General features: G+C 38.8%; 4 protein-coding genes across 4 annotated transcripts; 2 read left to right on the forward strand and 2 right to left on the reverse strand.

Moving 5' to 3' along the window:
• Positions 1-324: 324 nt before the first annotated feature.
• On the forward strand, positions 325-1,429 carry LOC136783710 (interaptin-like). Its single transcript, XM_066743966.1, has 3 exons — positions 325-553; positions 725-986; positions 1,096-1,429. The coding sequence occupies exons 1-3, from the start codon at positions 325-327 to the stop codon at positions 1,427-1,429; spliced, it is 825 nt and encodes a 274-aa protein (XP_066600063.1).
• A 1,644-nt stretch (positions 1,430-3,073) lies between these two features.
• On the reverse strand, positions 3,074-5,041 carry LOC136783711 (uncharacterized). The gene is made up of 3 exons (XM_066743967.1): positions 4,013-5,041; positions 3,698-3,948; positions 3,074-3,638 (listed from the first exon to the last, which is right to left on the reverse strand). The coding sequence occupies exons 1-3, from the start codon at positions 5,039-5,041 to the stop codon at positions 3,074-3,076; spliced, it is 1,845 nt and encodes a 614-aa protein (XP_066600064.1).
• Positions 5,042-9,134: 4,093 nt separating this feature from the next.
• LOC136783712 (uncharacterized) lies at positions 9,135-11,102 on the forward strand. Its single transcript, XM_066743968.1, has 3 exons — positions 9,135-10,163; positions 10,228-10,478; positions 10,538-11,102. Exons 1-3 carry the CDS (start codon positions 9,135-9,137, stop codon positions 11,100-11,102), a joined length of 1,845 nt encoding a protein of 614 aa, XP_066600065.1.
• A 902-nt stretch (positions 11,103-12,004) lies between these two features.
• On the reverse strand, positions 12,005-22,638 carry LOC136783713 (putative nuclease HARBI1). Its single transcript, XM_066743969.1, has 5 exons — positions 22,542-22,638; positions 22,181-22,365; positions 21,697-21,936; positions 19,667-19,802; positions 12,005-12,522 (listed from the first exon to the last, which is right to left on the reverse strand). Exons 1-5 carry the CDS (start codon positions 22,636-22,638, stop codon positions 12,005-12,007), a joined length of 1,176 nt encoding a protein of 391 aa, XP_066600066.1.
• Between the last annotated feature and the right edge of the window lie 551 nt (positions 22,639-23,189).

Genomic DNA, 23,189 nt, shown 5'->3' on the forward strand with positions numbered 1-23,189 from the left:
TGAAGAAATACAGGATTACGAATTAAAGGGAATTGTTTATAAAGTTATTGCTCCGCTTGACATTCATAAGCGAATACAAGCAGGTAATTTTATGTTGAGAATAGAAGGATGCTTTTGCAATTAAAATTATGCTTATACAATTATATTACAAAATTTATTTAAATCAGTTTTGTAGTAATTTTCGATACATTGTCCAGTATATAATATTCTTAGCGCATAAAAGTTACAAAATATTGATTCTTGGAGATATGAATATTTTGAATAAAATCTTTCAATTAAATACTTTTTTTAGATTTCAATTTCGCTGAATCCTATATTAATAATATGGTAGATAGAACAAATGTCTCAACAGAAAAGAACAAAAGTTTTCATGTAGAAGAAAATGAAGGTCTAGATTTATTACATGAAACAATGTTCCAAAACCAAGATGATAGGTTTCAATCGGCATTTCAAACAGCTTCCCATAATAATGACGAAGACTGTAAAATGTTGGAATGCTTAAATGAATACGTGGAAGAAGGTTCTGACTTATTTAAAGAGGATGAAAGAAAAAGTAAATACGAAATTTATTTAACTAATAATATTCTTTAATTTCCGATATTCTAGCTTTCTTTTATCCCCAGATGTTTGGAACTCAAAAAGTATCAAGTTTTTGCTCACTCATTATAAACATAGAACGACAAATTTAGAAATCCAAAAATTAAAAATGTTAATTTATGGAGAGAAATAGCTGATGAGTTCAAGTCTATAGGATATAATTTCAAATCAGATGCTCTTGATAAGAAGATTAGAAATATGAAGATTACATTTAAAAAAATTAAATCGTCTAAAAAGAAAACAGGAGAAGGCAGATATAATTGTCAGTGGTATGATGATATGGACGAAATATTTAGTACTGATAAATCAATTAATTTCGATGCCAGTATTGCCTCCATGAGCAGCAATAAGAGAAATTCTTCGGAAATATTGGATTTTTCAATTAGAAGGTTTTCTTCATATAAATTTAAATTTCCTGTTTCTAATAATTATTATTGAAAACTGCTTTATACATAATATCTCCTTTCTTTTATTATTAAATGACGATGTTTTTAACAGCAGTGAAGAGATTGATGAGGATGACCCTTTACCTTCCCCATCACAAGAAAATAACATCCTAAACAAAGCAGAAAATATTACAAGCAAAAGAAAATATGAAAACGGGAAGAATTTACATTTACATAGGGAGAAAGCACTGAAAGTAGAATCAGAAAAATTAGACGTATTAAAAAGTATTGAAAATAAACTTAAAAAACAGCTAGAAACGCAGGATGAAAGGTTAGAAAGTTTATTTAAGATTCAGGAACGAAAAAATGAATTAATAGAGAAGAAAAATAAGCTTTTAGAAGAAAAAAATAAAATGTTATTAAACCTATTACAAAGTAAACAGTAAACCATTCTAAAACATTTTATTGTTACCTACTATTGCTTTTATGTCAGCGTTTTTAATTTCATTCATTATATATTCTATAACTTAAGGAGAGCAGTAACATAAAATTGTACCTATACTTTTAGGTTTTAAAGCATTATGTATAATATCATGATTAAAGATTATATAGTTGCTATTTGAATTGTATTTTTAGGTATACTTCTTCAATTTCTTGTATTCTTCCTTATATAGATTGCAAGATAGTAACATTAGTAATCTTCTAATTTGAGTGCTAACTTAAACTTCGACTATATTTATTTTTAATTTCTTAAAAGAAATAATTTATAGAACGCACATCCTGTTGTGAAGACATTAACACATTAAATTTGATTCACATCTAATTATTTTAGTTTTTACTACTTTCTCTTTTAGTGAAAAAAATTCGATAATAGAGTGAATTATAATAAACAAAATATATTTGGAAGACCTGAAGTATTTAATACAAGTGTAATAACAGCAGTTTTTGTATACTATTTACAGTATTCTCATTATACTAAAAGTAATAAAGAAATTTGCAGCTTTTGAAATAAATTGAAGAAACAAACTGCAATTGGTAGCTTAATTACTGAATGAATACTGTAAAGGGTTTGTTTAATATTTATATTAATCATATTTTTGAACAGGAAAATGAATTGCTGTAGAGTCCATGTATCAGCGAACAAATTATACATTTAAGGAATCGCAACAAATGTCTTGGAATAGTGCTTAAAAATATTTCGTATTTTAATATAAATTTGTCACAGTTAGATTACTTTTACCAACTAATTCAAGATTACAGTTGTATAATGTGTGCTACGTTAACTGTATGATAGTAGTCCGACTAGAGCTTCTAGCCGAGTTTGGTACTAGGAGTCACCCAGGGTCAATTCGACGAAGTAGTTTTAAGGCCCATTGTCATAAGCCTTGTTTAAGCTGGATTAAATTAATTATGCTATATTCTACATGACATAAAATATAGCATAATTAACTGAATCCAGCTTAAGGTAGTTCCCTTGCAAAAATCTGCGGAATGAAATATAGTCAGTTTAATAGAGTTTGATCCACTAAATCCAATGCTAACCTTCTTTATGCCTCAAGCCGGGCAAAATCTTGAGAAATTTAAGTTTTAAATTTGAATTTTTAACATGGGCTCTTATGGAAGAGCAGTCCGAAATGAGTTGTACATATATTTTATAAACAAAGTTGGATTTTCTCACCAACTATTTTATGATCTACTTGTAAAAAAAATTCTCCTCTCTCTAATGCTGCTTCGTAAAATGTAGGTAACGGAGCATTTTCTCAAAATATTTGCCAAGAAAGAAAGTTTGGGAGTTATGAAAGGAAGTCTGTCGAACCGCCATGTTCTTTTACAAGCGCGCGAATTTCAAAAAACAAATAGTAACAAATGTGATTATCACTGCAATTGCAATTTTATGTATGGAATAAATTTGTTTTTGTAATAAGTTGTTAAAATATAAAATATTAACCGGTGAAGACTAAATAAATAAACAATGAGAAAAAGAATAATTTATAATAAATGAATTTTTTATTTTTTATCAAACCTCTTTAATTTTACTTATCACAGGCAATCTTTGGCATGCTTAAAAAAACTGCTTAATAAAGATATAATTAAACATCACATTGATTCTTAATTCTATCATTTATAATATTAATAATATCTGTTGACGATGTGACTCGTATTTTACAATTTACACTCATTGAAAGCAATACTTTTATTTCATTTATGGAGTCCTTTCTGTAGGCATCGATGAGAATTTTTTTATTAATACCTTCTTTCGCCATTTTTGTAATCATTCGTGGCTTCATATTATTTTTTAGAAATTGTAACGATGCTTTATTTTGTTCAACAATTAATTTTTTCATCTTATCACTTTCTATTTTTCTAATACTTGTGCATTCTTTTTTAATTTGATCTTCTGTAATACCCAAAGTATGAAGTAATTTTTGAAGAACCAGAATATCTTGTAAAGCATCATGGAGAGACTGTATGTTTTCTTGTGGCAAATATTTTTTGACTAAATTTTCCTCAGAATACGACATCCTTTCGCCATTTGGTTTTGGAATTTTCTTTTTAATAAGTCTCAATGTATCCGTATAACCATAAACTAAATCTGAGAATTTTTCATAAAGTCCAAATTGATGAGCAATGCTTTTAATTTTTACCGCATCAAAACTACAAAAAACAATAAATTGAAATTTAATACACAAACACAATTTACAATTATAAATTACCTTAGAACATTGTGACCGACTAATAAAATTCTACACGGCTCAAGTATGGAGTGGCGAATTTGTATTTCTTCGAGATATTTTAAAAACGAGCGAATAGCTGCTTCCTTTGAAACGGTGTCTAATTTATTTCCCCGCAGGAATAACTGCCCTTTTTTTGTAGTCAATCCAGTTTTTTCAGTGGCTTTAGGTTTAATCGGCACTGTTGGAAGAGAATATATGTTGAATGTCGTGTTACCGTCGTAAGCAGCAATCTGCAATAAAAAAAATTATGTTTGAAAATGTCTTTTGAAAAAATAAAGCAAATGCAGTACATACCTGAACTATTTGGTCAGAAGTACTGAGACCTGTGGTCTCAAGATCAAAATAAACAATTACCAATTGTTTTATTTCGATTTCATTATTTGCCGGACCACTGAATGATAGCTCAACATTATCTATGGGTATATCTAAAATGCCAGTGAGACCGATGTCACTTTGATAACTTAATCCTTCATTCCTTTGTACGCTACTATTTTTTGATGATTTCTTTGTTTTTAAGAACCTACGTCTTATTTTTCCGTCTCGACTGCTTGCAAGTAATCTTTTTTTGATTACTTTTTCTTGTTTAATTTTCCTAAATTTTAAACCTTTATGCGTCGGACTGATACCAATTTTTTTGAAAATTTCATCAATATAAGTATGCCCCAAAGTTTTTTGGCATACTGCTGCTGCCACCCGATAATTTAAGGCTTCAGAACCTGAATAATGCTTGGATTTGGGACATTTGCTAGCAACAATGTTATTACAATTTTCATTAATTTGCGTTGAAGCAGCTGGTGCAAGTTTATCAACATTATTTACATAGCGTCCCATCAATTCTTCCAAAGACATTCGTAGAGATTCGCCTTCAAGTGGTTTTTTACCTGGCACCTTTGAATAAACGTAATTCTCTTTTTCTTCGTGAAATGTACATTGTGTGTGGTCACCAAATGCGTGAGGAACAATTGATCTTAAAGTATGTGCAAGATCCTGGGGCCGATTTTTATGCTTTGCTATTACATTGCTAAGAGTATTCGTGAAGTAATCTATCACAGGTTTTGGCAAAGACATTCCATACATCGAATTAGAGAATGCCTTGACGGAATGATTTTTATCAGCCCACAATTCAATATTGTGGTTTGATACTGCTCTCAGACTGGCAATGGTAGCTGAATCATTATTCATGATAAGTCTTGCTCCGAAAACATGATGTTTGATAAATAACGGATTTTTCGTATACAGCTCTACGGCTATGCTAGCTTCCATGCCTTTAGAAGATCCATCGTAATTGTATCTGCAGTCGTGATCACCTTTATTATGACCCATATTGCATCGCCGACAAGATTTTGATCGAACTGCGAATGATACAATTTTCTTGGAATAGTGTCCAATTAAACACCATGACCAGATTGACTACTATATGATCTTCCAGTCCCCCTTTTTTGCCATCCTACATCGAAGGAGAACGATAATCCTTCTTTACCCTCTTCTGTCCTAAATATGAAGGATAGTAATGGATAAGAAAGGATAAAAAAGGATTAAGGTTAATTATCAATTTTTATGTGATTATACATTTATTATTCATGATTTACATTCTTTCATCGAAAAATAAAAAATATTAATTTTAGTCACACGATGAGCCACATAAAAATTAACAGTTTGTTATTATTATTATACTTTTTAATAAAAATATCGTATTTATTATTAAGTATAATAAAAATAATTTTTTTTTAATATTATAAATTGATTGTACCATGATATTGTGAAATATAAATATTGTCAATTAACTTACTCATCGAATACTACATCATTTGCAACTCTTGTTGCAATTTTTTCTTCTTCTAAAGATCTGCTACAACTTTCTACTGCTACTTCTTCTATTTGCGTCCCAACCATTCTTTCATATCTTTTCATGAGGTCGCATGAAATTGGAGGAATATTCATAGATGATAGTACCAAATTAAACTGAGTTTCGCCAATCCCAGCATCTATCATACCTAATAAGAATAAATTATTGTAAACTTTACTAAAATAATCTAAGATAAGAAAATCATTAAAATTAAGTACCCATGGCTGCTTTCGCATTTACTGTCACAAACTGTCCCTTGTCTCCAAACACAGAATTTGTATGCACTTTTTTTACAAAAGGACACTTACAGCATTTAACTGTATAATCATTGCCCAAACCTCGCTGCACCTTTTCAATTGCCAGATCCAATGAAAGAGGAATATTGCAATTGCTGCACCACATTTGTTTTGACATGAAAGAAGTTTCAATAACTTCTCTTCCTGTTGTACTCGAATTAATATTTGATGAGACGTGAACATTATCCTAAAAGTAATTGATATTTTGAACGTTATAAATATACAATGTATACTTTTGCTTAACAATTGCTTAACTTAAATAACCTCTTTACAGCTTTTTTCTTCTCATAATCCAAGTATGTTTTTCTTCTCATAAATTGGTCTTTTCTTCGACCTCTTGAAATTCTTATTGATTGCATTTTTATATATATGCATACAAATTTTTACTAATTTTTATATATTTAGCAATTTTTATTTTCGCAATCACACGTGATCTCTCGTTTACCATGCCGACACAAGTACTAAAATTAACTGTAATACCGATACTGCTACTGCTGTATATAGTACTTCCGTTCGCATGACATACGAAGTCAAAATAATTTTTAGGCATTTATTTTTGACTAGAAAGGTAGGCAAGGGAGCTACCTTAATGACTCCTTATTTCCTAGGCAAGGAATGAACCAATCACAATGGGAATAGCAATGGCCATATTAAAATCTCTCATTGTGATTGGCTCATTCCTTGTCTAGGGAATAAGGAGTCCTTAATCTAAAGAGCTCTTTAAGGAACGACAATGAATACGGCCGTGTTACAAGTTATATTTAAGGTAGCTCCCTTGCCTACCTTTCTAGTCAAAAATAAATGCCTAAAACTTATTTTGACTTCGTATGTCATGCGAACGGAAGTACTATATACAGCAGTAGCAGTATCGGTATTACAGTTAATTTTAGTACTTGTGTCGGCATGGTAAACGAGAGATCACGTGTGATTGCGAAAATAAAAATTGCTAAATATATAAAAATTAGTAAAATTTGTATGCATATATATAAAAATGTGTTCGAGATTGGGAGGAGCAGAAAATGTTGCGAAGTAGATTCCGCATTTCTCTGTTATATCTCCCATCTCTATTGCGCTCACAATAGACGGCTAGACCGACAGCGTCTAGCCGCTCTATCTGTCCCTCTCTCCGCGGCGCGCTTGCGCGTCTTCTGGCCCTGGCGCGTCGCGGCCGCGAAGCGACACTACTTGCGCGCTTGGCCACTAGGTGGCCAGCGCCCGCGGCAGCTCTCTCGCTGGCAAGATTAGTGTCGCGTAATTATATAGATGGGTCCTTGATAAGGACCCATCGCACCTCAGCCTTGCTCGACCGCTGACTATCAAGCAGCAACCGCAGCAATTTTTGCAGCCTTCCTGGCTTTTTGACGCCTCAACGGCAGCGCCTCCAAGGCCATCAAAAGAGCGCCTCCACCGGCGAACTCTACGGGTACATACTTTGGTAAGTGTCACCCACCACCCACCGCTTACCAAGAGGGGACTAACCCTCTGCGGTATTTTCCTCCCTCCTATGGGAGATTTCTCGGGGGACTGCCCAGGAGAAGTTAACCCTCTCCTTTCCCTCCACACTGCCCCCGAGGACTACCTCGGACCCAGTGTTCCGACCCTAAACTCCAGGGCTCTCGACAGAGTCGGGTATTGGGAGGGGTAGATTCACCCTAGGGGTTGGGGTGGCTCGGAGCCACCATAGCTCTGGGAGAAGGGGGCTGAGGGGTAAGGGGACTTCCCCTTACCTAAATCCACCTCTCCTACTTCGCTTCCTCCCATGGCTGGGGATTTTACTAGGGAATACCCTAGGGAAAATTGTCCAGTCCGGGAGTTTATAAGTCCGCGTTCCTTCCTGGGGAATTCTAGTCTTTGGGGTTCTTGGGAATCTTCGATTACCGAAATTCCCTAGAATTTGACGACACAACAAATTCCCTAAGAATTCGATCATTTTAGTCTAGCGGTTCTTTGTAAATATATTTGTACATTTTATTTATTTAAATAAAAACTCCTTTTACCTCTTATCTTGGGCTTTGAAATATTTTATTCTAGAATAAGACCTTCCCTTCTGACCACAGGTTAGGAGCCAACTTGGGACATTGTTTCGCACAAAATGCAATCAATAAGAATTTCAAGAGGTCGAAGAAAAGGCCAATTTATGAGAAGAAAAACATACTTGGATTATGAGAAGAAAAAAGCTGTAAAGAGGTTATTTAAGGTAAGCAATTGTTAAGCAAAAGTATACATTGTGTATTTATAACGTTCAAAATATCAATTACTTTTAGGATAATGTTCACGTCTCATCAAATATTAATTCGAGTACAACAGGAAGAGAAGTTATTGAAACTTCTTTCATGTCAAAACAAATGTGGTGCAGCAATTGCAATATTCCTCTTTCATTGGATCTGGCAATTGAAAAGGTGCAGCGAGGTTTGGGCAATGATTATACGTACAGTTAAATGCTGTAAGTGTCCTTTTGTAAAAAAAGAGCATACAAATTCTGTGTTTGGAGACAAGGGACAGTTTGTGACAGTAAATGCGAAAGCAGCCATGGGTACTTAATTTTAATGATTTTCTTATCTTAGATTATTTTAGTAAAGTTTACAATAATTTATTCTTATTAGGTATGATAGATGCTGGGATTGGCGAAACTCAGTTTAATTTGGTACTATCATCTATGAATATTCCTCCAATTTCATGCGACCTCATGAAAAGATATGAAAGAATGGTTGGGACGCAAATAGAAGAAGTAGGAGTAGAAAGTTGTAGCAGATCTTTAGAAGAAGAAAAAATTGCAACAAGAGTTGCAAATGATGTAGTATTCGATGAGTAAGTTAATTGACAATATTTATATTTCACAATATCATGGTACAATCAATTTATAATATTAAAAAAAAATTATTTTTATTATACTTAATAATAAATACGATATTTTTATTAAAAAGTATAATAATAATAACAAACTGTTAATTTTTATGTGGCTCATCGTGTGACTAAAATTAATATTTTTTATTTTTCGATGAAAGAATGTAAATCATGAATAATAAATGTATAATCACATAAAAATTGATAATTAACCTTAATCCTTTTTTATCCTTTCTTATCCATTACTATCCTTCATATTTAGGACAGAAGAGGGTAAAGAAGGATTATCGTTCTCCTTCGATGTAGGATGGCAAAAAAGGGGGACTGGAAGATCATATAGTAGTCAATCTGGTCATGGTGTTTAATTGGACACTATTCCAAGAAAATTGTATCATTCGCAGTTCGATCAAAATCTTGTCGGCGATGCAATATGGGTCATAATAAAGGTGATCACGACTGCAGATACAATTACGATGGATCTTCTAAAGGCATGGAAGCTAGCATAGCCGTAGAGCTGTATACGAAAAATCCGTTATTTACCAAACATCATGTTTTCGGAGCAAGACTTATCATGAATAATGATTCAGCTACCATTGCCAGTCTGAGAGCAGTATCAAACCACAATATTGAATTGTGGGCTGATAAAAATCATTCCGTCAAGGCATTCTCTAATTCGATGTATGGAATGTCTTTGCCAAAACCTGTGATAGATTACTTCACGAATACTCTTAGCAATGTAATAGCAAAGCATAAAAATCGGCCCCAGGATCTTGCACATACTTTAAGATCAATTGTTCCTCACGCATTTGGTGACCACACACAATGTACATTTCACGAAGAAAAAGAGAATTACGTTTATTCAAAGGTGCCAGGTAAAAAACCACTTGAAGGCGAATCTCTACGAATGTCTTTGGAAGAATTGATGGGACGCTATGTAAATAATGTTGATAAACTTGCACCAGCTGCTTCAACGCAAATTAATGAAAATTGTAATAACATTGTTGCTAGCAAATGTCCCAAATCCAAGCATTATTCAGGTTCTGAAGCCTTAAATTATCGGGTGGCAGCAGCAGTATGCCAAAAAACTTTGGGGCATACTTATATTGATGAAATTTTCAAAAAAATTGGTATCAGTCCGACGCATAAAGGTTTAAAATTTAGGAAAATTAAACAAGAAAAAGTAATCAAAAAAAGATTACTTGCAAGCAGTCGAGACGGAAAAATAAGACGTAGGTTCTTAAAAACAAAGAAATCATCAAAAAATAGTAGCGTACAAAGGAATGAAGGATTAAGTTATCAAAGTGACATCGGTCTCACTGGCATTTTAGATATACCCATAGATAATGTTGAGCTATCATTCAGTGGTCCGGCAAATAATGAAATCGAAATAAAACAATTGGTAATTGTTTATTTTGATCTTGAGACCACAGGTCTCAGTACTTCTGACCAAATAGTTCAGGTATGTACTGCATTTGCTTTATTTTTTCAAAAGACATTTTCAAACATAATTTTTTTTATTGCAGATTGCTGCTTACGACGGTAACACGACATTCAACATATATTCTCTTCCAACAGTGCCGATTAAACCTAAAGCCACTGAAAAAACTGGATTGACTACAAAAAAAGGGCAGTTATTCCTGCGGGGAAATAAATTAGACACCGTTTCAAAGGAAGCAGCTATTCGCTCGTTTTTAAAATATCTCGAAGAAATACAAATTCGCCACTCCATACTTGAGCCGTGTAGAATTTTATTAGTCGGTCACAATGTTCTAAGGTAATTTATAATTGTAAATTGTGTTTGTGTATTAAATTTCAATTTATTGTTTTTTGTAGTTTTGATGCGGTAAAAATTAAAAGCATTGCTCATCAATTTGGACTTTATGAAAAATTCTCAGATTTAGTTTATGGTTATACGGATACATTGAGACTTATTAAAAAGAAAATTCCAAAACCAAATGGCGAAAGGATGTCGTATTCTGAGGAAAATTTAGTCAAAAAATATTTGCCACAAGAAAACATACAGTCTCTCCATGATGCTTTACAAGATATTCTGGTTCTTCAAAAATTACTTCATACTTTGGGTATTACAGAAGATCAAATTAAAAAAGAATGCACAAGTATTAGAAAAATAGAAAGTGATAAGATGAAAAAATTAATTGTTGAACAAAATAAAGCATCGTTACAATTTCTAAAAAATAATATGAAGCCACGAATGATTACAAAAATGGCGAAAGAAGGTATTAATAAAAAAATTCTCATCGATGCCTACAGAAAGGACTCCATAAATGAAATAAAAGTATTGCTTTCAATGAGTGTAAATTGTAAAATACGAGTCACATCGTCAACAGATATTATTAATATTATAAATGATAGAATTAAGAATCAATGTGATGTTTAATTATATCTTTATTAAGCAGTTTTTTTAAGCATGCCAAAGATTGCCTGTGATAAGTAAAATTAAAGAGGTTTGATAAAAAATAAAAAATTCATTTATTATAAATTATTCTTTTTCTCATTGTTTATTTATTTAGTCTTCACCGGTTAATATTTTATATTTTAACAACTTATTACAAAAACAAATTTATTCCATACATAAAATTGCAATTGCAGTGATAATCACATTTGTTACTATTTGTTTTTTGAAATTCGCGCGCTTGTAAAAGAACATGGCGGTTCGACAGACTTCCTTTCATAACTCCCAAACTTTCTTTCTTGGCAAATATTTTGAGAAAATGCTCCGTTACCTACATTTTACGAAGCAGCATTAGAGAGAGGAGAATTTTTTTTACAAGTAGATCATAAAATAGTTGGTGAGAAAATCCAACTTTGTTTATAAAATATATGTACAACTCATTTCGGACTGCTCTTCCATAAGAGCCCATGTTAAAAATTCAAATTTAAAACTTAAATTTCTCAAGATTTTGCCCGGCTTGAGGCTTAAAGAAGGTTAGCATTGGATTCAGTGGATTAAACTCTAATAAACTGACTATATTTCATTCCGCAGATTTTTGCAAGGGAACTACCTTAATTGAAAGAGATCCTTAAGGAACGACTATAAATACGGCCGTACTTAAGTCGGACTTAAATTGGTATAGTTCCTGTTACATTAAATATACCACAAAGTCAAATGTGAACTAAAGTGGTATAGTTCATGTTACATAAACTATACCAATTAAGTCAGACTCGAGTTAAGCCTACGTAGTACTTGCTCGAATTGAACCTTAATCTTAGATCGTAGCAATATGCATGATTCATAAATTCCTTATTTTTAAATATTTAGAAAAATATAATATATTAATATTAATTATTGCATAATATTCTCATTAGTTTTTCTCTCTTCACTCGAGCATTTTCAAATTCTATGAGTTCATGGTTAGTGAAACTGCTACTTGAGTTCTGAATATCTAATGCTACATTCATTTCATTTCTTAAAATAAGAAAATTATGAAGGGTGCACGCTGCTGCGATAATATTATTAGCCATTTGAACGCTATTCACTTCTACAAATTTTAGCCTTCGCCACTTTCCTTTTAGGAAAGCAAATGCTCGCTCTATAATGGAGCGACTTGACGCATGCCTTACATTATAATTTATTTGTTCACTTGACAAATGACCATTGTCCTTAAATGGTGTCATCAAGCAAGGTAGTAGTGGGTATGCTGAATCACCGAGAATGTGATAAGATGATGGTATTAGAGGATTGTTCGAATCAGTTAGCTTCTCATAAATAATACTGCTTCGAAAAACAGCTGCATCGTGTGCACGGCCTGGTCTACCAATAAGGCAATCGAGAAACTTGCCTCGACGATCGCATATTCCTATTGTGACGAGACGCTTGCTTTGACGCTGCCCCATGCACGATACCGCGTGGTGGGGAGAGCTGTGGCGTACGTGCCGATACCGCGGCCTATACTATAGCGTGCGCCAAGTATAGAGTCCTCGTCATGCCCCTCCCTAACTACCCAGAACGGCCGCTCCGCAGCGCCGATTCCGTTTTCGGCGGCTCAACTGGGTATATAAGACCGAGCTCCGACCCAGTTGAGCATTCCGTACCCAGGAGCTCTCCGGGTATATTCTCCCCAACCTTACTACGCAGGAGTTCTCCGCGTATACCTATCCTTTGCTCAGGAGTTCTCCGAGCACTTCCTGACGCAGGAGTTCTCCGCGTCATCCGCACCGTTCCTTGCCCGATGCCCATGCTAACGGCCGAGTCCAGGAGTTCTCCGGACCAACGGCCATTTTCTTACAGGGATTAATGCCGTTTTATTTACAGCTTCCCCGCTGATCGCCATATTGGCGTCTGCCATATTGGCTCCCCGGGCCCTCCCGTGAGGCCATTTACCGTCGCGCCGCCTATCCGAGCCCTTCCGTGTGGCTACCGAGCGCAGCGCCGCCAGCGGGCGAATTTTGTACTAGCGACATAGCGACCGACCCATATGCGAACACACCTGCAGCGGCAGTACACAAACAACACAAACACATATAGGTTAAGGTTGTAAGATCCATGTACCCTAAAAACATTGTAAATATTTGTTTATTTTATTTATTCCCTGAATAAATTGTTTTTATTATCTACATTAAACGTGTCCATATTTATTTTGATCCTTCTCGGTCAAGCGAACCGAGCGGTTTTCGCGACGATTAAACTCGTCAACAAAACACGTTACAAATTGGCGCCCGAACAGGGACCGAGAGCGATCAAAAGGACGGTTTAATGCCCCGACCGAAAACATCGACCGGCTTCATTTATAAGCTCAGCAAGGCGGATTTAGCAAAGAAACTTGCTTCACTGCAATTGTCCACCGATGGAAACCGAGACGAACTACGCGCCCGGCTAGTGGAATATCACTTGGCGAATATTGAACCGAATACTTCGGCAGCTAGCACCATGGACGAAGAGCCCGATTTTAACCCGCGCCAAGCGCTAGAGTGGGCACGTAAGTCTGGTATTCGTTTTGAAGGGAAAGATCCCCTAAGTTTCCTAGAAAGAATCGAGGAATTGCAGGAAAGTTACCAGATTGCGGAAGCCGAGTTGCTTGCCTGTGTACCGGTCCTTTTGGCAGGACAACCTCTTTTATGGTATCGTTTAGTGAAAGAGGAAATAAACACGTGAAAAGAGTTTAACACTCTCTTCCGCAGGCAATACTTACCGGCACGATTTCTTGTCGCCATGGAGGAAAGTATCCTCCAGCGATTACAAAAACCACAGGAAAGAATCCTAGATTACATCACGGGATTAGGAACTCTTATGCGCCGCCATGGAGAAATGTCCAAAGCCTCGCAATTGGATCGTTACTATAACAACCTCCAACCGGCTTATAGGAACTATATCAAGCGAAGGGAGGTACACACCTTAGCCGACCTAATCGAGCTTGGACAAGAATTCGAAATTAACCTAGATTTGAACAAGGCATTCTCCAGCAAATCCGAATCTAGGAAACCTCGATCCGAAAAAGCAGTGGCCACCGCTAGCCCTGCTTATAACTCTAAAGACTGTTGTTGGAATTGCGGACAACGAGGACATAACCGCAAGAATTGCAAACGACCTCGAAAGTTGTTCTGTTCCCGTTGCGGAAAAGAAGGAGTATACTCCCGTGAATGTCCGTGTCCGGGAAACCCCGTTGCGGGCCGAGAGGGAACCGGAGCCTCCCGGCCCCCTACCGAAGATTGAGAGACCCGCGTCCTCATATCTTACTCCGTATTAATAACCGGAATTACCGAGCCCTGATTGATACAGGAGCTACACACTCCTATATTGGAACAAAAGTATTCCAAGAGTGCACACCATTAACCAATCCCTTGCAGGAAGCGACGCGATTGGCTAATGGCGAGAAAATTCCGGTTACGAAAACCGCCCGCTTAAAGATCCGGATAGGAAAAGTGAAGTTAAATCACATCTTCCGCATCTTACCGACCTTACCAGTAGACGTCTTGTTAGGACTAGACTTTCTGAACCGTATCGGATTCCAATGGAATACCTCTGTTCCAGTAAAAGCATGCCTTATCGCCTCCGAGGCGAGTCGAGGCCTGCACAAATGTTCTCCCGCCGAGAAAGAAAAACTGGACAAAATGGTACAAGAAGAGCTCCGGACTACCGAACCTTCCAGGAAGCACACCACTTGGACTCAACATTGCATCCGGGTAAAAACTGGACAAGAACCCATCCGTCAACGCTATCGGACCTACAATCCTAAACTACAGGGTATCATTGACCAGGAACTGGACAAAATGTTAGCTGAGGACGTAATAGAGCCTTCCGACAGTCCATGGAATTCAGGGATCGTTCTAGCCAGAAAAAAAGACGGAAAATACCGCTTCTGTATTGACTTCCGACAAGTCAATACTGTTACCGAACGGGATGCATACCCGTTACCGCCGGTCCAAAATATTTTGGACAAACTTAAGGAGGCCAGATATCTTTCAACGATTGACTTGAAAAACGGATACTGGCAAATTCCCCTAGACCCGGAAAGTCGACCGATTACGGCTTTCGCTATACCAGGCAGAGGCCATTACCAATTCAAGGTAATGCCTTTTGGCCTACATTCCGCACCGGCTACCTTCCAAAGGCTTTTGGACAGAGTAATAGGTCCAGCTATGGAACCTTATGCCTTCGCGTACCTCGATGACATAATCGTGCTCGGGAGTACGTTCGAGGAACACTTTCAAGCCCTAAAAGAAGTATTACGCCGGCTAAAAGAGGCAAATCTCCAAATAAATCCAGAAAAATGTAAATTTGGACAAACAAGCCTCAGATATCTGGGCCATATAATTGACCAGAATGGACTACACACCGACCCGGACAAGGTAGAAGCAATCACAGCCATAGACACACCGACCAATCTACACGAACTCCGAAGATTCCTCGGTATGGTGTCATGGTACCGCCGTTTCCTACCAAACGTCGCCACCACGTCCGAACCGCTGAATAAACTCCTTAAGAAGAAGCAACCCTGGAATTGGGAATCCGAACAAGAAAACGCCTTCCAGCAACTTAAACAACAGTTAACCAAGGCCCCCATCCTGACTTGTCCAGATTTCTCAAAGGAGTTTACACTACAAACGGACGCCAGTGACGTTGGATTAGGAGCAGTCCTCACTCAGGATTCAGAAGGCGAAGAACACGTGGTTGCTTACGCAAGTCGAACGCTAAGAGGAGCCGAAATTAACTACTCCGCCACCGAAAAGGAATGTCTAGCCGTCATTTGGGGAATTGAGAAGATGCGACCTTACCTGGAAGGATATCACTTCACGGTAATCACCGATCATTTTTCGTTAAAATGGCTTCGCAATCTCTCCGCACCCAATGGCCGACTAGCCAGATGGTCCGTGGCTCTCCAACAATACGACTTTGAAGTAAAATACCGAAAAGGCGCCTCCAACCACGTACCCGACGCCTTATCCCGAGCACCCGTTAAAACTAACTTGGATCCTGAGATATACCAGTTAGAAGGGGTCACTTGTCCCTGGTACAGCCGGATAATCAAAAATTTGTCCAAAGAACCCGAGAAATTGTCCAATTATCTAGTGGACAAAAACGTACTGTACCACCACCATCCTCAGCATGGCTGGTGTCGATGCGTTCCGACCGAACTCCGCCCGCGAGTGTTAGAAGAGTGTCACGACCAACCAACGGCCGGACATCAAGGGGTTGCCCGTACCCAGGCTCGCTTAGCCGAACAATATTTCTGGCCCGGAATGTTGCGAGAAGGAAAAAGACATGTACAGAAATGTACCTCCTGCCAGCAACATAAAATTGACCAACGAGGAGTAGCCGGAAAAATGTTCACTAAACACAGCACCGAACCGTGGGTTTCGGTCTCCATGGATTTGGTCGGGCCACTACCTAGGTCAAAAACAGGTAATAATACCCTGTTGGTTATTCAGGATCGTTTCACTCGCTGGGTAGAAGTTAAACCCCTCCGAACCGCTACCGCTAAAAATTGCCTAAAAGCCCTCCAAGAGCTGGTAATTTTCCGCTTTGGGTGCCCTAAAATCCTTACGACTGACAATGGCCGACAATTCATTAGCCATGAATTCAGCGAAGGTCTTCAAAAACTCGGGATTCAGCACAGACGGACGCCGCCATATTCCCCGCAGTGCAATCCCGTAGAAAGGGCAAACCGGACGATCAAAACAATGATCTGTCAATATGTCGGTAAAGATCACCAAAAATGGGATGAAAAGCTGTCCGAGCTCATATTTGCTCTAAATACGGCTAAACAAGCCAGTACTGGCTTTAGTCCAGCTTTCCTAAATTTTGGGAGATCATTGAACGCACCCGGAGCGCTTCATACCGAACACACCGACATTACCGACCGAGAAACCACCGGGGAGGACGTTCAGGCCCATGAACAAAAATTGATGCGTTTAGGAACGTCGAGGGAAGAGGCCCACAAACGGCAACGAGAAGCCACGCATGCGCAGGAACGGCATTATAATCTCCGTCGCCGAAATTGGCGCCCCAAACCCGGCGACAAAGTAATGAAGCGCGAGCACCACCTATCGGACGCGTCAAAGAACTACGCAAGCAAGCTGGCCCCGCGATACTCCGGCCCATACACGATAGTGGCAGCACCATCACCTGTCATTTTTAGGCTCCAAAGGATAGATGGTCGAACTATAGGTGACCATCACATAAAGGAGTTAAAACCCTGTCCGGAAATGCAGGTGGAAGGGGAAGCACATCTTTCCCCTATCGCATCGATGGGCTATATAAGGCCGGAAACCACGCCCAAAACGCATACCCTGGTCGATCATGGACCAGCACCGGCAAGCTCGTCGCGTTCGCGAAGTGTTCCCCCCGACTCCCCCGCAGCAGCCCACGTTGGGCATCGAGAGACGGGTGATTCCCGTCCCCCGACACCCTCCACAGAGCCGACTGCCGGACGTCACGGCTCCGACCGGACGCCCGGTCAGCCGCGCCAGCATTGTGGCCCGATTGGCCGCCAAGCGGAAGGCCCCCGCGCCTCCACCCGCTTCAGCGCCCAAGCGCCCCCTACGCGCGTCCGCCGCGCCACCCGCGCCTCTCGCGCGCCCTCACGCTCCCGCGCGCCCACGCGCCTCCGGGCCCGCCGGCCAATGTGCCAGCGTCCGCCCCCGCACCATCCGCGAATAGTGTCGCGACCGGGTCGGCCGATCCCGAGGTGCTGGTGCTAGACATCGACGCCATCTTGGCCGAGATGACAGCACCAGTACCCTCGAGACTCTCTCCTATTAAGGAGATTGAGGCCGAACTGGTCGCATTATTGCCTCCGACCTCTACAGGGTCGTTTGAGGATTTACTCCGTATGCCGCCACCGCCGAACCGGCCGAAGAGGCCAACGCCACCGGCACCATCGAGCCACAGGCCCATCCATCGGGTCTCCCCTCGTCCCAGCCCGGCTTCGCTGCCGTCATCGAAGCCGGTGCCGCCTCCTACGACCGCCGTGGAGATCCCTCGGGACACCTCCAGGGTCGGGATCCCCGAGGAGATACGGCACCGTGTGGAGATGCGGCAGCTGAAACAACAGAACGCTCGCCTCCGCGTCGAGACCGACACCGGCTGCTGGATCCTGCGACGACGAGGGTCCCATATTCACTCCTACTTCAGGCCTAAAAACCTGAAGTAGTGAGCATTTTTCAGTGCCCGGAATTTATTCCGGGCCGTAAGAATTCCAAAAATAATCCCTTAGGTCCGCACAGAGGCTGGGAAGCCTGAAAACATCCATTAATAACCTCTTTCCGAAGTTGACAGGTCGCACGTGGTGACAGCTCACCGCCAGCCCGCCATAAGTCCGAGTCACCAGGCCTGCCAACTGCCGCGAAAAAGTCCCTAGGGGCAAAATTTTTGAACAAGACGGGCCCCACCATCCGGCCAATCCGAGAGCGAGGAAAAGAGTAAGAGACCGAACGAACATCTTATCGGTCTGGAAGGAAGGGGGAGGTGTGACGAGACGCTTGCTTTGACGCTGCCCCATGCACGATACCGCGTGGTGGGGAGAGCTGTGGCGTACGTGCCGATACCGCGGCCTATACTATAGCGTGCGCCAAGTATAGAGTCCTCGTCATGCCCCTCCCTAACTACCCAGAACGGCCGCTCCGCAGCGCCGATTCCGTTTTCGGCGGCTCAACTGGGTATATAAGACCGAGCTCCGACCCAGTTGAGCATTCCGTACCCAGGAGCTCTCCGGGTATATTCTCCCCAACCTTACTACGCAGGAGTTCTCCGCGTATACCTATCCTTTGCTCAGGAGTTCTCCGAGCACTTCCTGACGCAGGAGTTCTCCGCGTCATCCGCACCGTTCCTTGCCCGATGCCCATGCTAACGACCGAGTCCAGGAGTTCTCCGGACCAACGGCCATTTTCTTACAGGGATTAATGCCGTTTTATTTACAGCTTCCCCGCTGATCGCCATATTGGCGTCTGCCATATTGGCTCCCCGGGCCCTCCCGTGAGGCCATTTACCGTCGCGCCGCCTATTCGAGCCCTTCCGTGTGGCTACCGAGCGCAGCGCCGCCAGCGGGCGAATTTTGTACTAGCGACATAGCGACCGACCCATATGCGAACACACCTGCAGCGGCAGTACACAAACAACACAAACACATATAGGTTAAGGTTGTAAGATCCATGTACCCTAAAAACATTGTAAATATTTGTTTATTTTATTTATTCCCTGAATAAATTGTTTTTATTATCTACATTAAACGTGTCCATATTTATTTTGATCCTTCTCGGTCAAGCGAACCGAGCGGTTTTCGCGACGATTAAACTCGTCAACAAAACACGTTACACTATATTAAAAATAATATTAATTAAAATATAATAAAATAAACATTCATAAAGTTGAATAGTAACCCATACAGCAACAAATGACTTAGTGACATCTTTTAGGCATATTTTAGCCAATTGGATAACTAAAAAATGTCTATAAGAGAACTTTTAGTCAAGTGTGCTGTATGGAAAGAGTTTTATAACACCTACCTTGAAGGATAATGGAGTGAAAATCTTTACGATTGAAATAATCGTGCGCATTACCGGATGGCTGTTTTATAGCAATATGACAGCCATCAATAGCCCCTATCATATTGGGGAAGCCATTTGATCTTGCGTTAAAAGCCTGATTATAATCAAAATATTAAAACTAACATATAAAACTACGATCTACTTTGTTTTGCAACTATCACCTAAGCTCAAAAATGAAGTCTAATTTTACGTCAAGTTTTGCATAATAATTTCAAAACAAGGTATTAAGGCCTATGTTTATTAGAATTTAAAAGGCATACTATATATATGCAATTTTTTCCATTAAATTTAAGACCTATTTTATTTCAATCAGTTTTGAAGTAATCGGCACAAAACCAGGTCTAATTTCCTGATTTTTGACATGGTTTTAATCTAAATTCAGTTCAAAAACAGATTTCGTTTTTCAATTTGAACGTGCCTACATTGAAACTATTAGTTTTTATAGTTCCAATTCTTTCCTATATACCTACAAACTACTAAAACTATTGTAGGATAGATTGCGCAACATTACAGAGGACTTTAATTCATACAGGGTACTTCACGTAAGACGTCCAAGCTCAAAAAGAGGACTCAGAGCACATGGTGGAGGCAGATGCATCTAATTGGCCGCGGAACGAGAGAGAAGGAACAACGAAGAGAAAGATAGTGGTATGCATTACTAGACGATACGCCTAGCGTATCGCTGTCCCCTCCCTTACCCGCTCGAGGACCAAAAAAAGAATAATTGGAAAAGAGAAAAGAGCTATGTATTGGTATACTATATACCTAGCATATCGCTGGAACTCTCTTCCTCGCTCACACCAGTCAGCTTTGATCTCAATTCTTGTCCTCTTTTCCTCTCTCCCTCTCGCTCCGCGGCCAATTACATGCATCTGCCCCCACTATGCGCTCTGAGTCCTCTTATCGAGCTGGGGCGCCTTACGTGAAACACCCTATATAATAATAATAATAATTCCAAAATAGACAGCAATCTGGCCGTAAGACGTATACATAACACGAGCTCGACTCCAACTCGGCTCAGGCAAAAATACACAGTATATGTAATGTAAACTGTAATATCAAAGCTTGAGTCGAGTTTGAATCACGGCTATGAGTACGACCGTTGATGACGTTACCCCTTTTGCGTTCCCAACTGCAAAGTACAGTACGCTCATAATTGGAAAATATTAATTGATTAAGGCCCGGTGTCACAAGCCTTATTTAAATTAAATCGAGCTAATTATACTATATTCTACGTTACCTATAATATAGTACAATTAGCTTGATTTAACTTAAATAAGACTTGTGACACCGGGTCTAACAAATTTACAGGTGATTTCCTTAACAGATGTTATCGCTGAGTGTCAGTTGGATTCATCTAAATGTTAAACTTCAATTAAAGGAATAAAGATAGGTATTCAAAGTTCCAATTTATATTTGTAATTTATTATTTTATATATAGTTTTGTTAAACAGGGTGAGACACATAAGCCGCCCCAGCGCACAATGCATACCGAAAATACGTGGTAGGGGTCAAGCGCTGATTGACGAAGACTAGACAGAGAGAAAGCTATACGGAGGAAGAGAAAGCTACGCGCTAGCACATTCATCGGTACTTTGCTTCCTCTTTATCGCTCATGTTGACTTCTCTCTTTAAAATCGCGACTCCTCCCCCCCTCCCCTCATTCTCTTCCGCCGCCCTTAGTAAATGGATATAGGAAGAGGAAGAGTGCGAGAGAATTTGAGCGGTGATAGATGGAAAGGAATGGTGAGGGGGGGGGGAGGTCCACGGAGTCGCGATTTAGAAGATAGAAGCCTACATAAGTGATAGAGAGGAAGCAATGCGCCAATGAGTGTGCTAGCGCGTAGTTCTCTCTTCCTTCGTATAGTTTTCTTTCTGTCTAGTCTTCGCCAATCAGCGCTTCACCCTTACCACGCCTATCTAGCACGCATTTTACCCTGGGGCGGCTTATGTGCCTTACCCTATATATTTATACTAATTACACTTACTATGGAACTTTCTAAATATTCCTCGGTAGTTGGCCATTTCACATATTGCGGCATGATATTCTTTAGGGCTAATACAACCTCCTTAAATATGATATGTGCCATGCTTCTAGATATTTGAAATATATGCGCAATACATCGGAAAGAATCGGGTGTAGCTAAAGTCCAGATACCCAATAGGATTTTGTGACGTACAGAAACTGGTCCATCTGTTACAAATGGCCGTAGTACTTCCTCCAAGACCTATGGAAAAGGGTAAAAGCATATACAAGTAGTTAAAATTTTACGCTTTTTAAAGCAAAGTCATGTCTATTATTTCAAATTATGGATATATTATTATTTAATTTATTAAAAATTCTAATGATTAAAAGAATATAAACTGCGATTGTTTAAAAACCTGTGTTCGGAGAAAGTTCCCGTTTAGTAATTTTGAGCATTTCAAGCTTAAGTTAAGATAAAAATAATAAAGAGAAAGTTTAATACTTACCAAAAACGTTTCTTTAGTCATTCTAAAATGACTAAAAAATTTTTCATCTGAATAATTAGAGATTATATTTTCAACTAATTCACTTTGCAAATATGCATTATTAGTTTTTCCATTTGTATTTATTAAAACAGGATTTATTGCCTCCGCTAAATCATTTAGAATTAAATACATAATACGCGTTTCATCTAAATATTAAGAAATAAGATTAACCTATATGAATTAATTTTAGTGATAGTAACATTACGATAATAAGTATACAAGTTTGGATCCATTGAAATCAGGAAGAAAAACAAATCTTTATAGTAATTGTACTTTTAACATATATATAAGCATAGAGCTATTAAGAATTATAAGGCCTTACCATTAATGGCAACTGAAATCATAAGTTCATCGTCAGATTCATCTGATGAATCATCACTTACTAACTCATTTAATATTATTCTTTCTACAATCTCCATTGTTAAAATTCCCAATAAAAGTTAAACTTTATGCGTTAACGTTTGATGACCGTTTAATTCGTAATCCTGTATTTCTTCAGCTTCGCACATTTTAAACCACGATTTAAATTATAAATAGTACTATAAAACATTGTCATAGGGATAACGTACACTGTTCAAAACTGAATCATGTACAGGTATAGTTTCTGCTTCCCTATACTATCTTATAGCAAAAATTTAAAGACAACAGCAGGCGAAACCCAACATCGACAAATATGAAGATGACGTTTTGGACGTAGTAAAAGTATTATCCAGAAAGCATATTATTTATGTTGGAAATGTAGGGATGTCGAAAAATGGAATGGAAAACAATGCAAATATGGTGCATATATATAATATTATTTATCAAGTATAAAAGGGAAGAGATCGGATGCAATTTTCAGCCTATAAAGAGGAAAAAGCATCAGATAAGTATCGGGAGCAGCGAGTCAGAAGAAAGATTAATTTAACAAAGCAAAATATTCTTTAATCTTTCTTTTGATTTACTGCTCCCGATGCTTATCTGATGCTTT

The sequence above is a fragment of the Prorops nasuta genome, unplaced genomic scaffold (assembly GCF_024137725.1).
Source record: "Prorops nasuta isolate Cenicafe-Biocafe unplaced genomic scaffold, Cenicafe_Pnas_1.2 PNAS00035, whole genome shotgun sequence".
NCBI classification, from domain to species: Eukaryota; Metazoa; Arthropoda; class Insecta; order Hymenoptera; family Bethylidae; genus Prorops; species Prorops nasuta.

Coding starts and splice junctions, on each gene's coding strand:
- LOC136783710 (XM_066743966.1), top strand. CDS start 325: ATGGTAGATAGAACAAATGTCTCAACAGAAAAGAACAAAAGTTTTCAT. Junction 554..724: donor TAAAGAGGATGAAAGAAAAA/GTAAATACGAAA, acceptor ATTTATGGAGAG/AAATAGCTGATGAGTTCAAG. Junction 987..1,095: donor TTGGATTTTTCAATTAGAAG/GTTTTCTTCATA, acceptor TGTTTTTAACAG/CAGTGAAGAGATTGATGAGG.
- LOC136783711 (XM_066743967.1), bottom strand. CDS start 5,041: ATGGGTCATAATAAAGGTGATCACGACTGCAGATACAATTACGATGGA. Junction 3,949..4,012: donor CTTCTGACCAAATAGTTCAG/GTATGTACTGCA, acceptor TTTTTATTGCAG/ATTGCTGCTTACGACGGTAA. Junction 3,639..3,697: donor GTCGGTCACAATGTTCTAAG/GTAATTTATAAT, acceptor TGTTTTTTGTAG/TTTTGATGCGGTAAAAATTA.
- LOC136783712 (XM_066743968.1), top strand. CDS start 9,135: ATGGGTCATAATAAAGGTGATCACGACTGCAGATACAATTACGATGGA. Junction 10,164..10,227: donor CTTCTGACCAAATAGTTCAG/GTATGTACTGCA, acceptor TTTTTATTGCAG/ATTGCTGCTTACGACGGTAA. Junction 10,479..10,537: donor GTCGGTCACAATGTTCTAAG/GTAATTTATAAT, acceptor TGTTTTTTGTAG/TTTTGATGCGGTAAAAATTA.
- LOC136783713 (XM_066743969.1), bottom strand. CDS start 22,638: ATGGAGATTGTAGAAAGAATAATATTAAATGAGTTAGTAAGTGATGAT. Junction 22,366..22,541: donor GATTTCAGTTGCCATTAATG/GTAAGGCCTTAT, acceptor CTTAATATTTAG/ATGAAACGCGTATTATGTAT. Junction 21,937..22,180: donor TGACTAAAGAAACGTTTTTG/GTAAGTATTAAA, acceptor CCTTTTCCATAG/GTCTTGGAGGAAGTACTACG.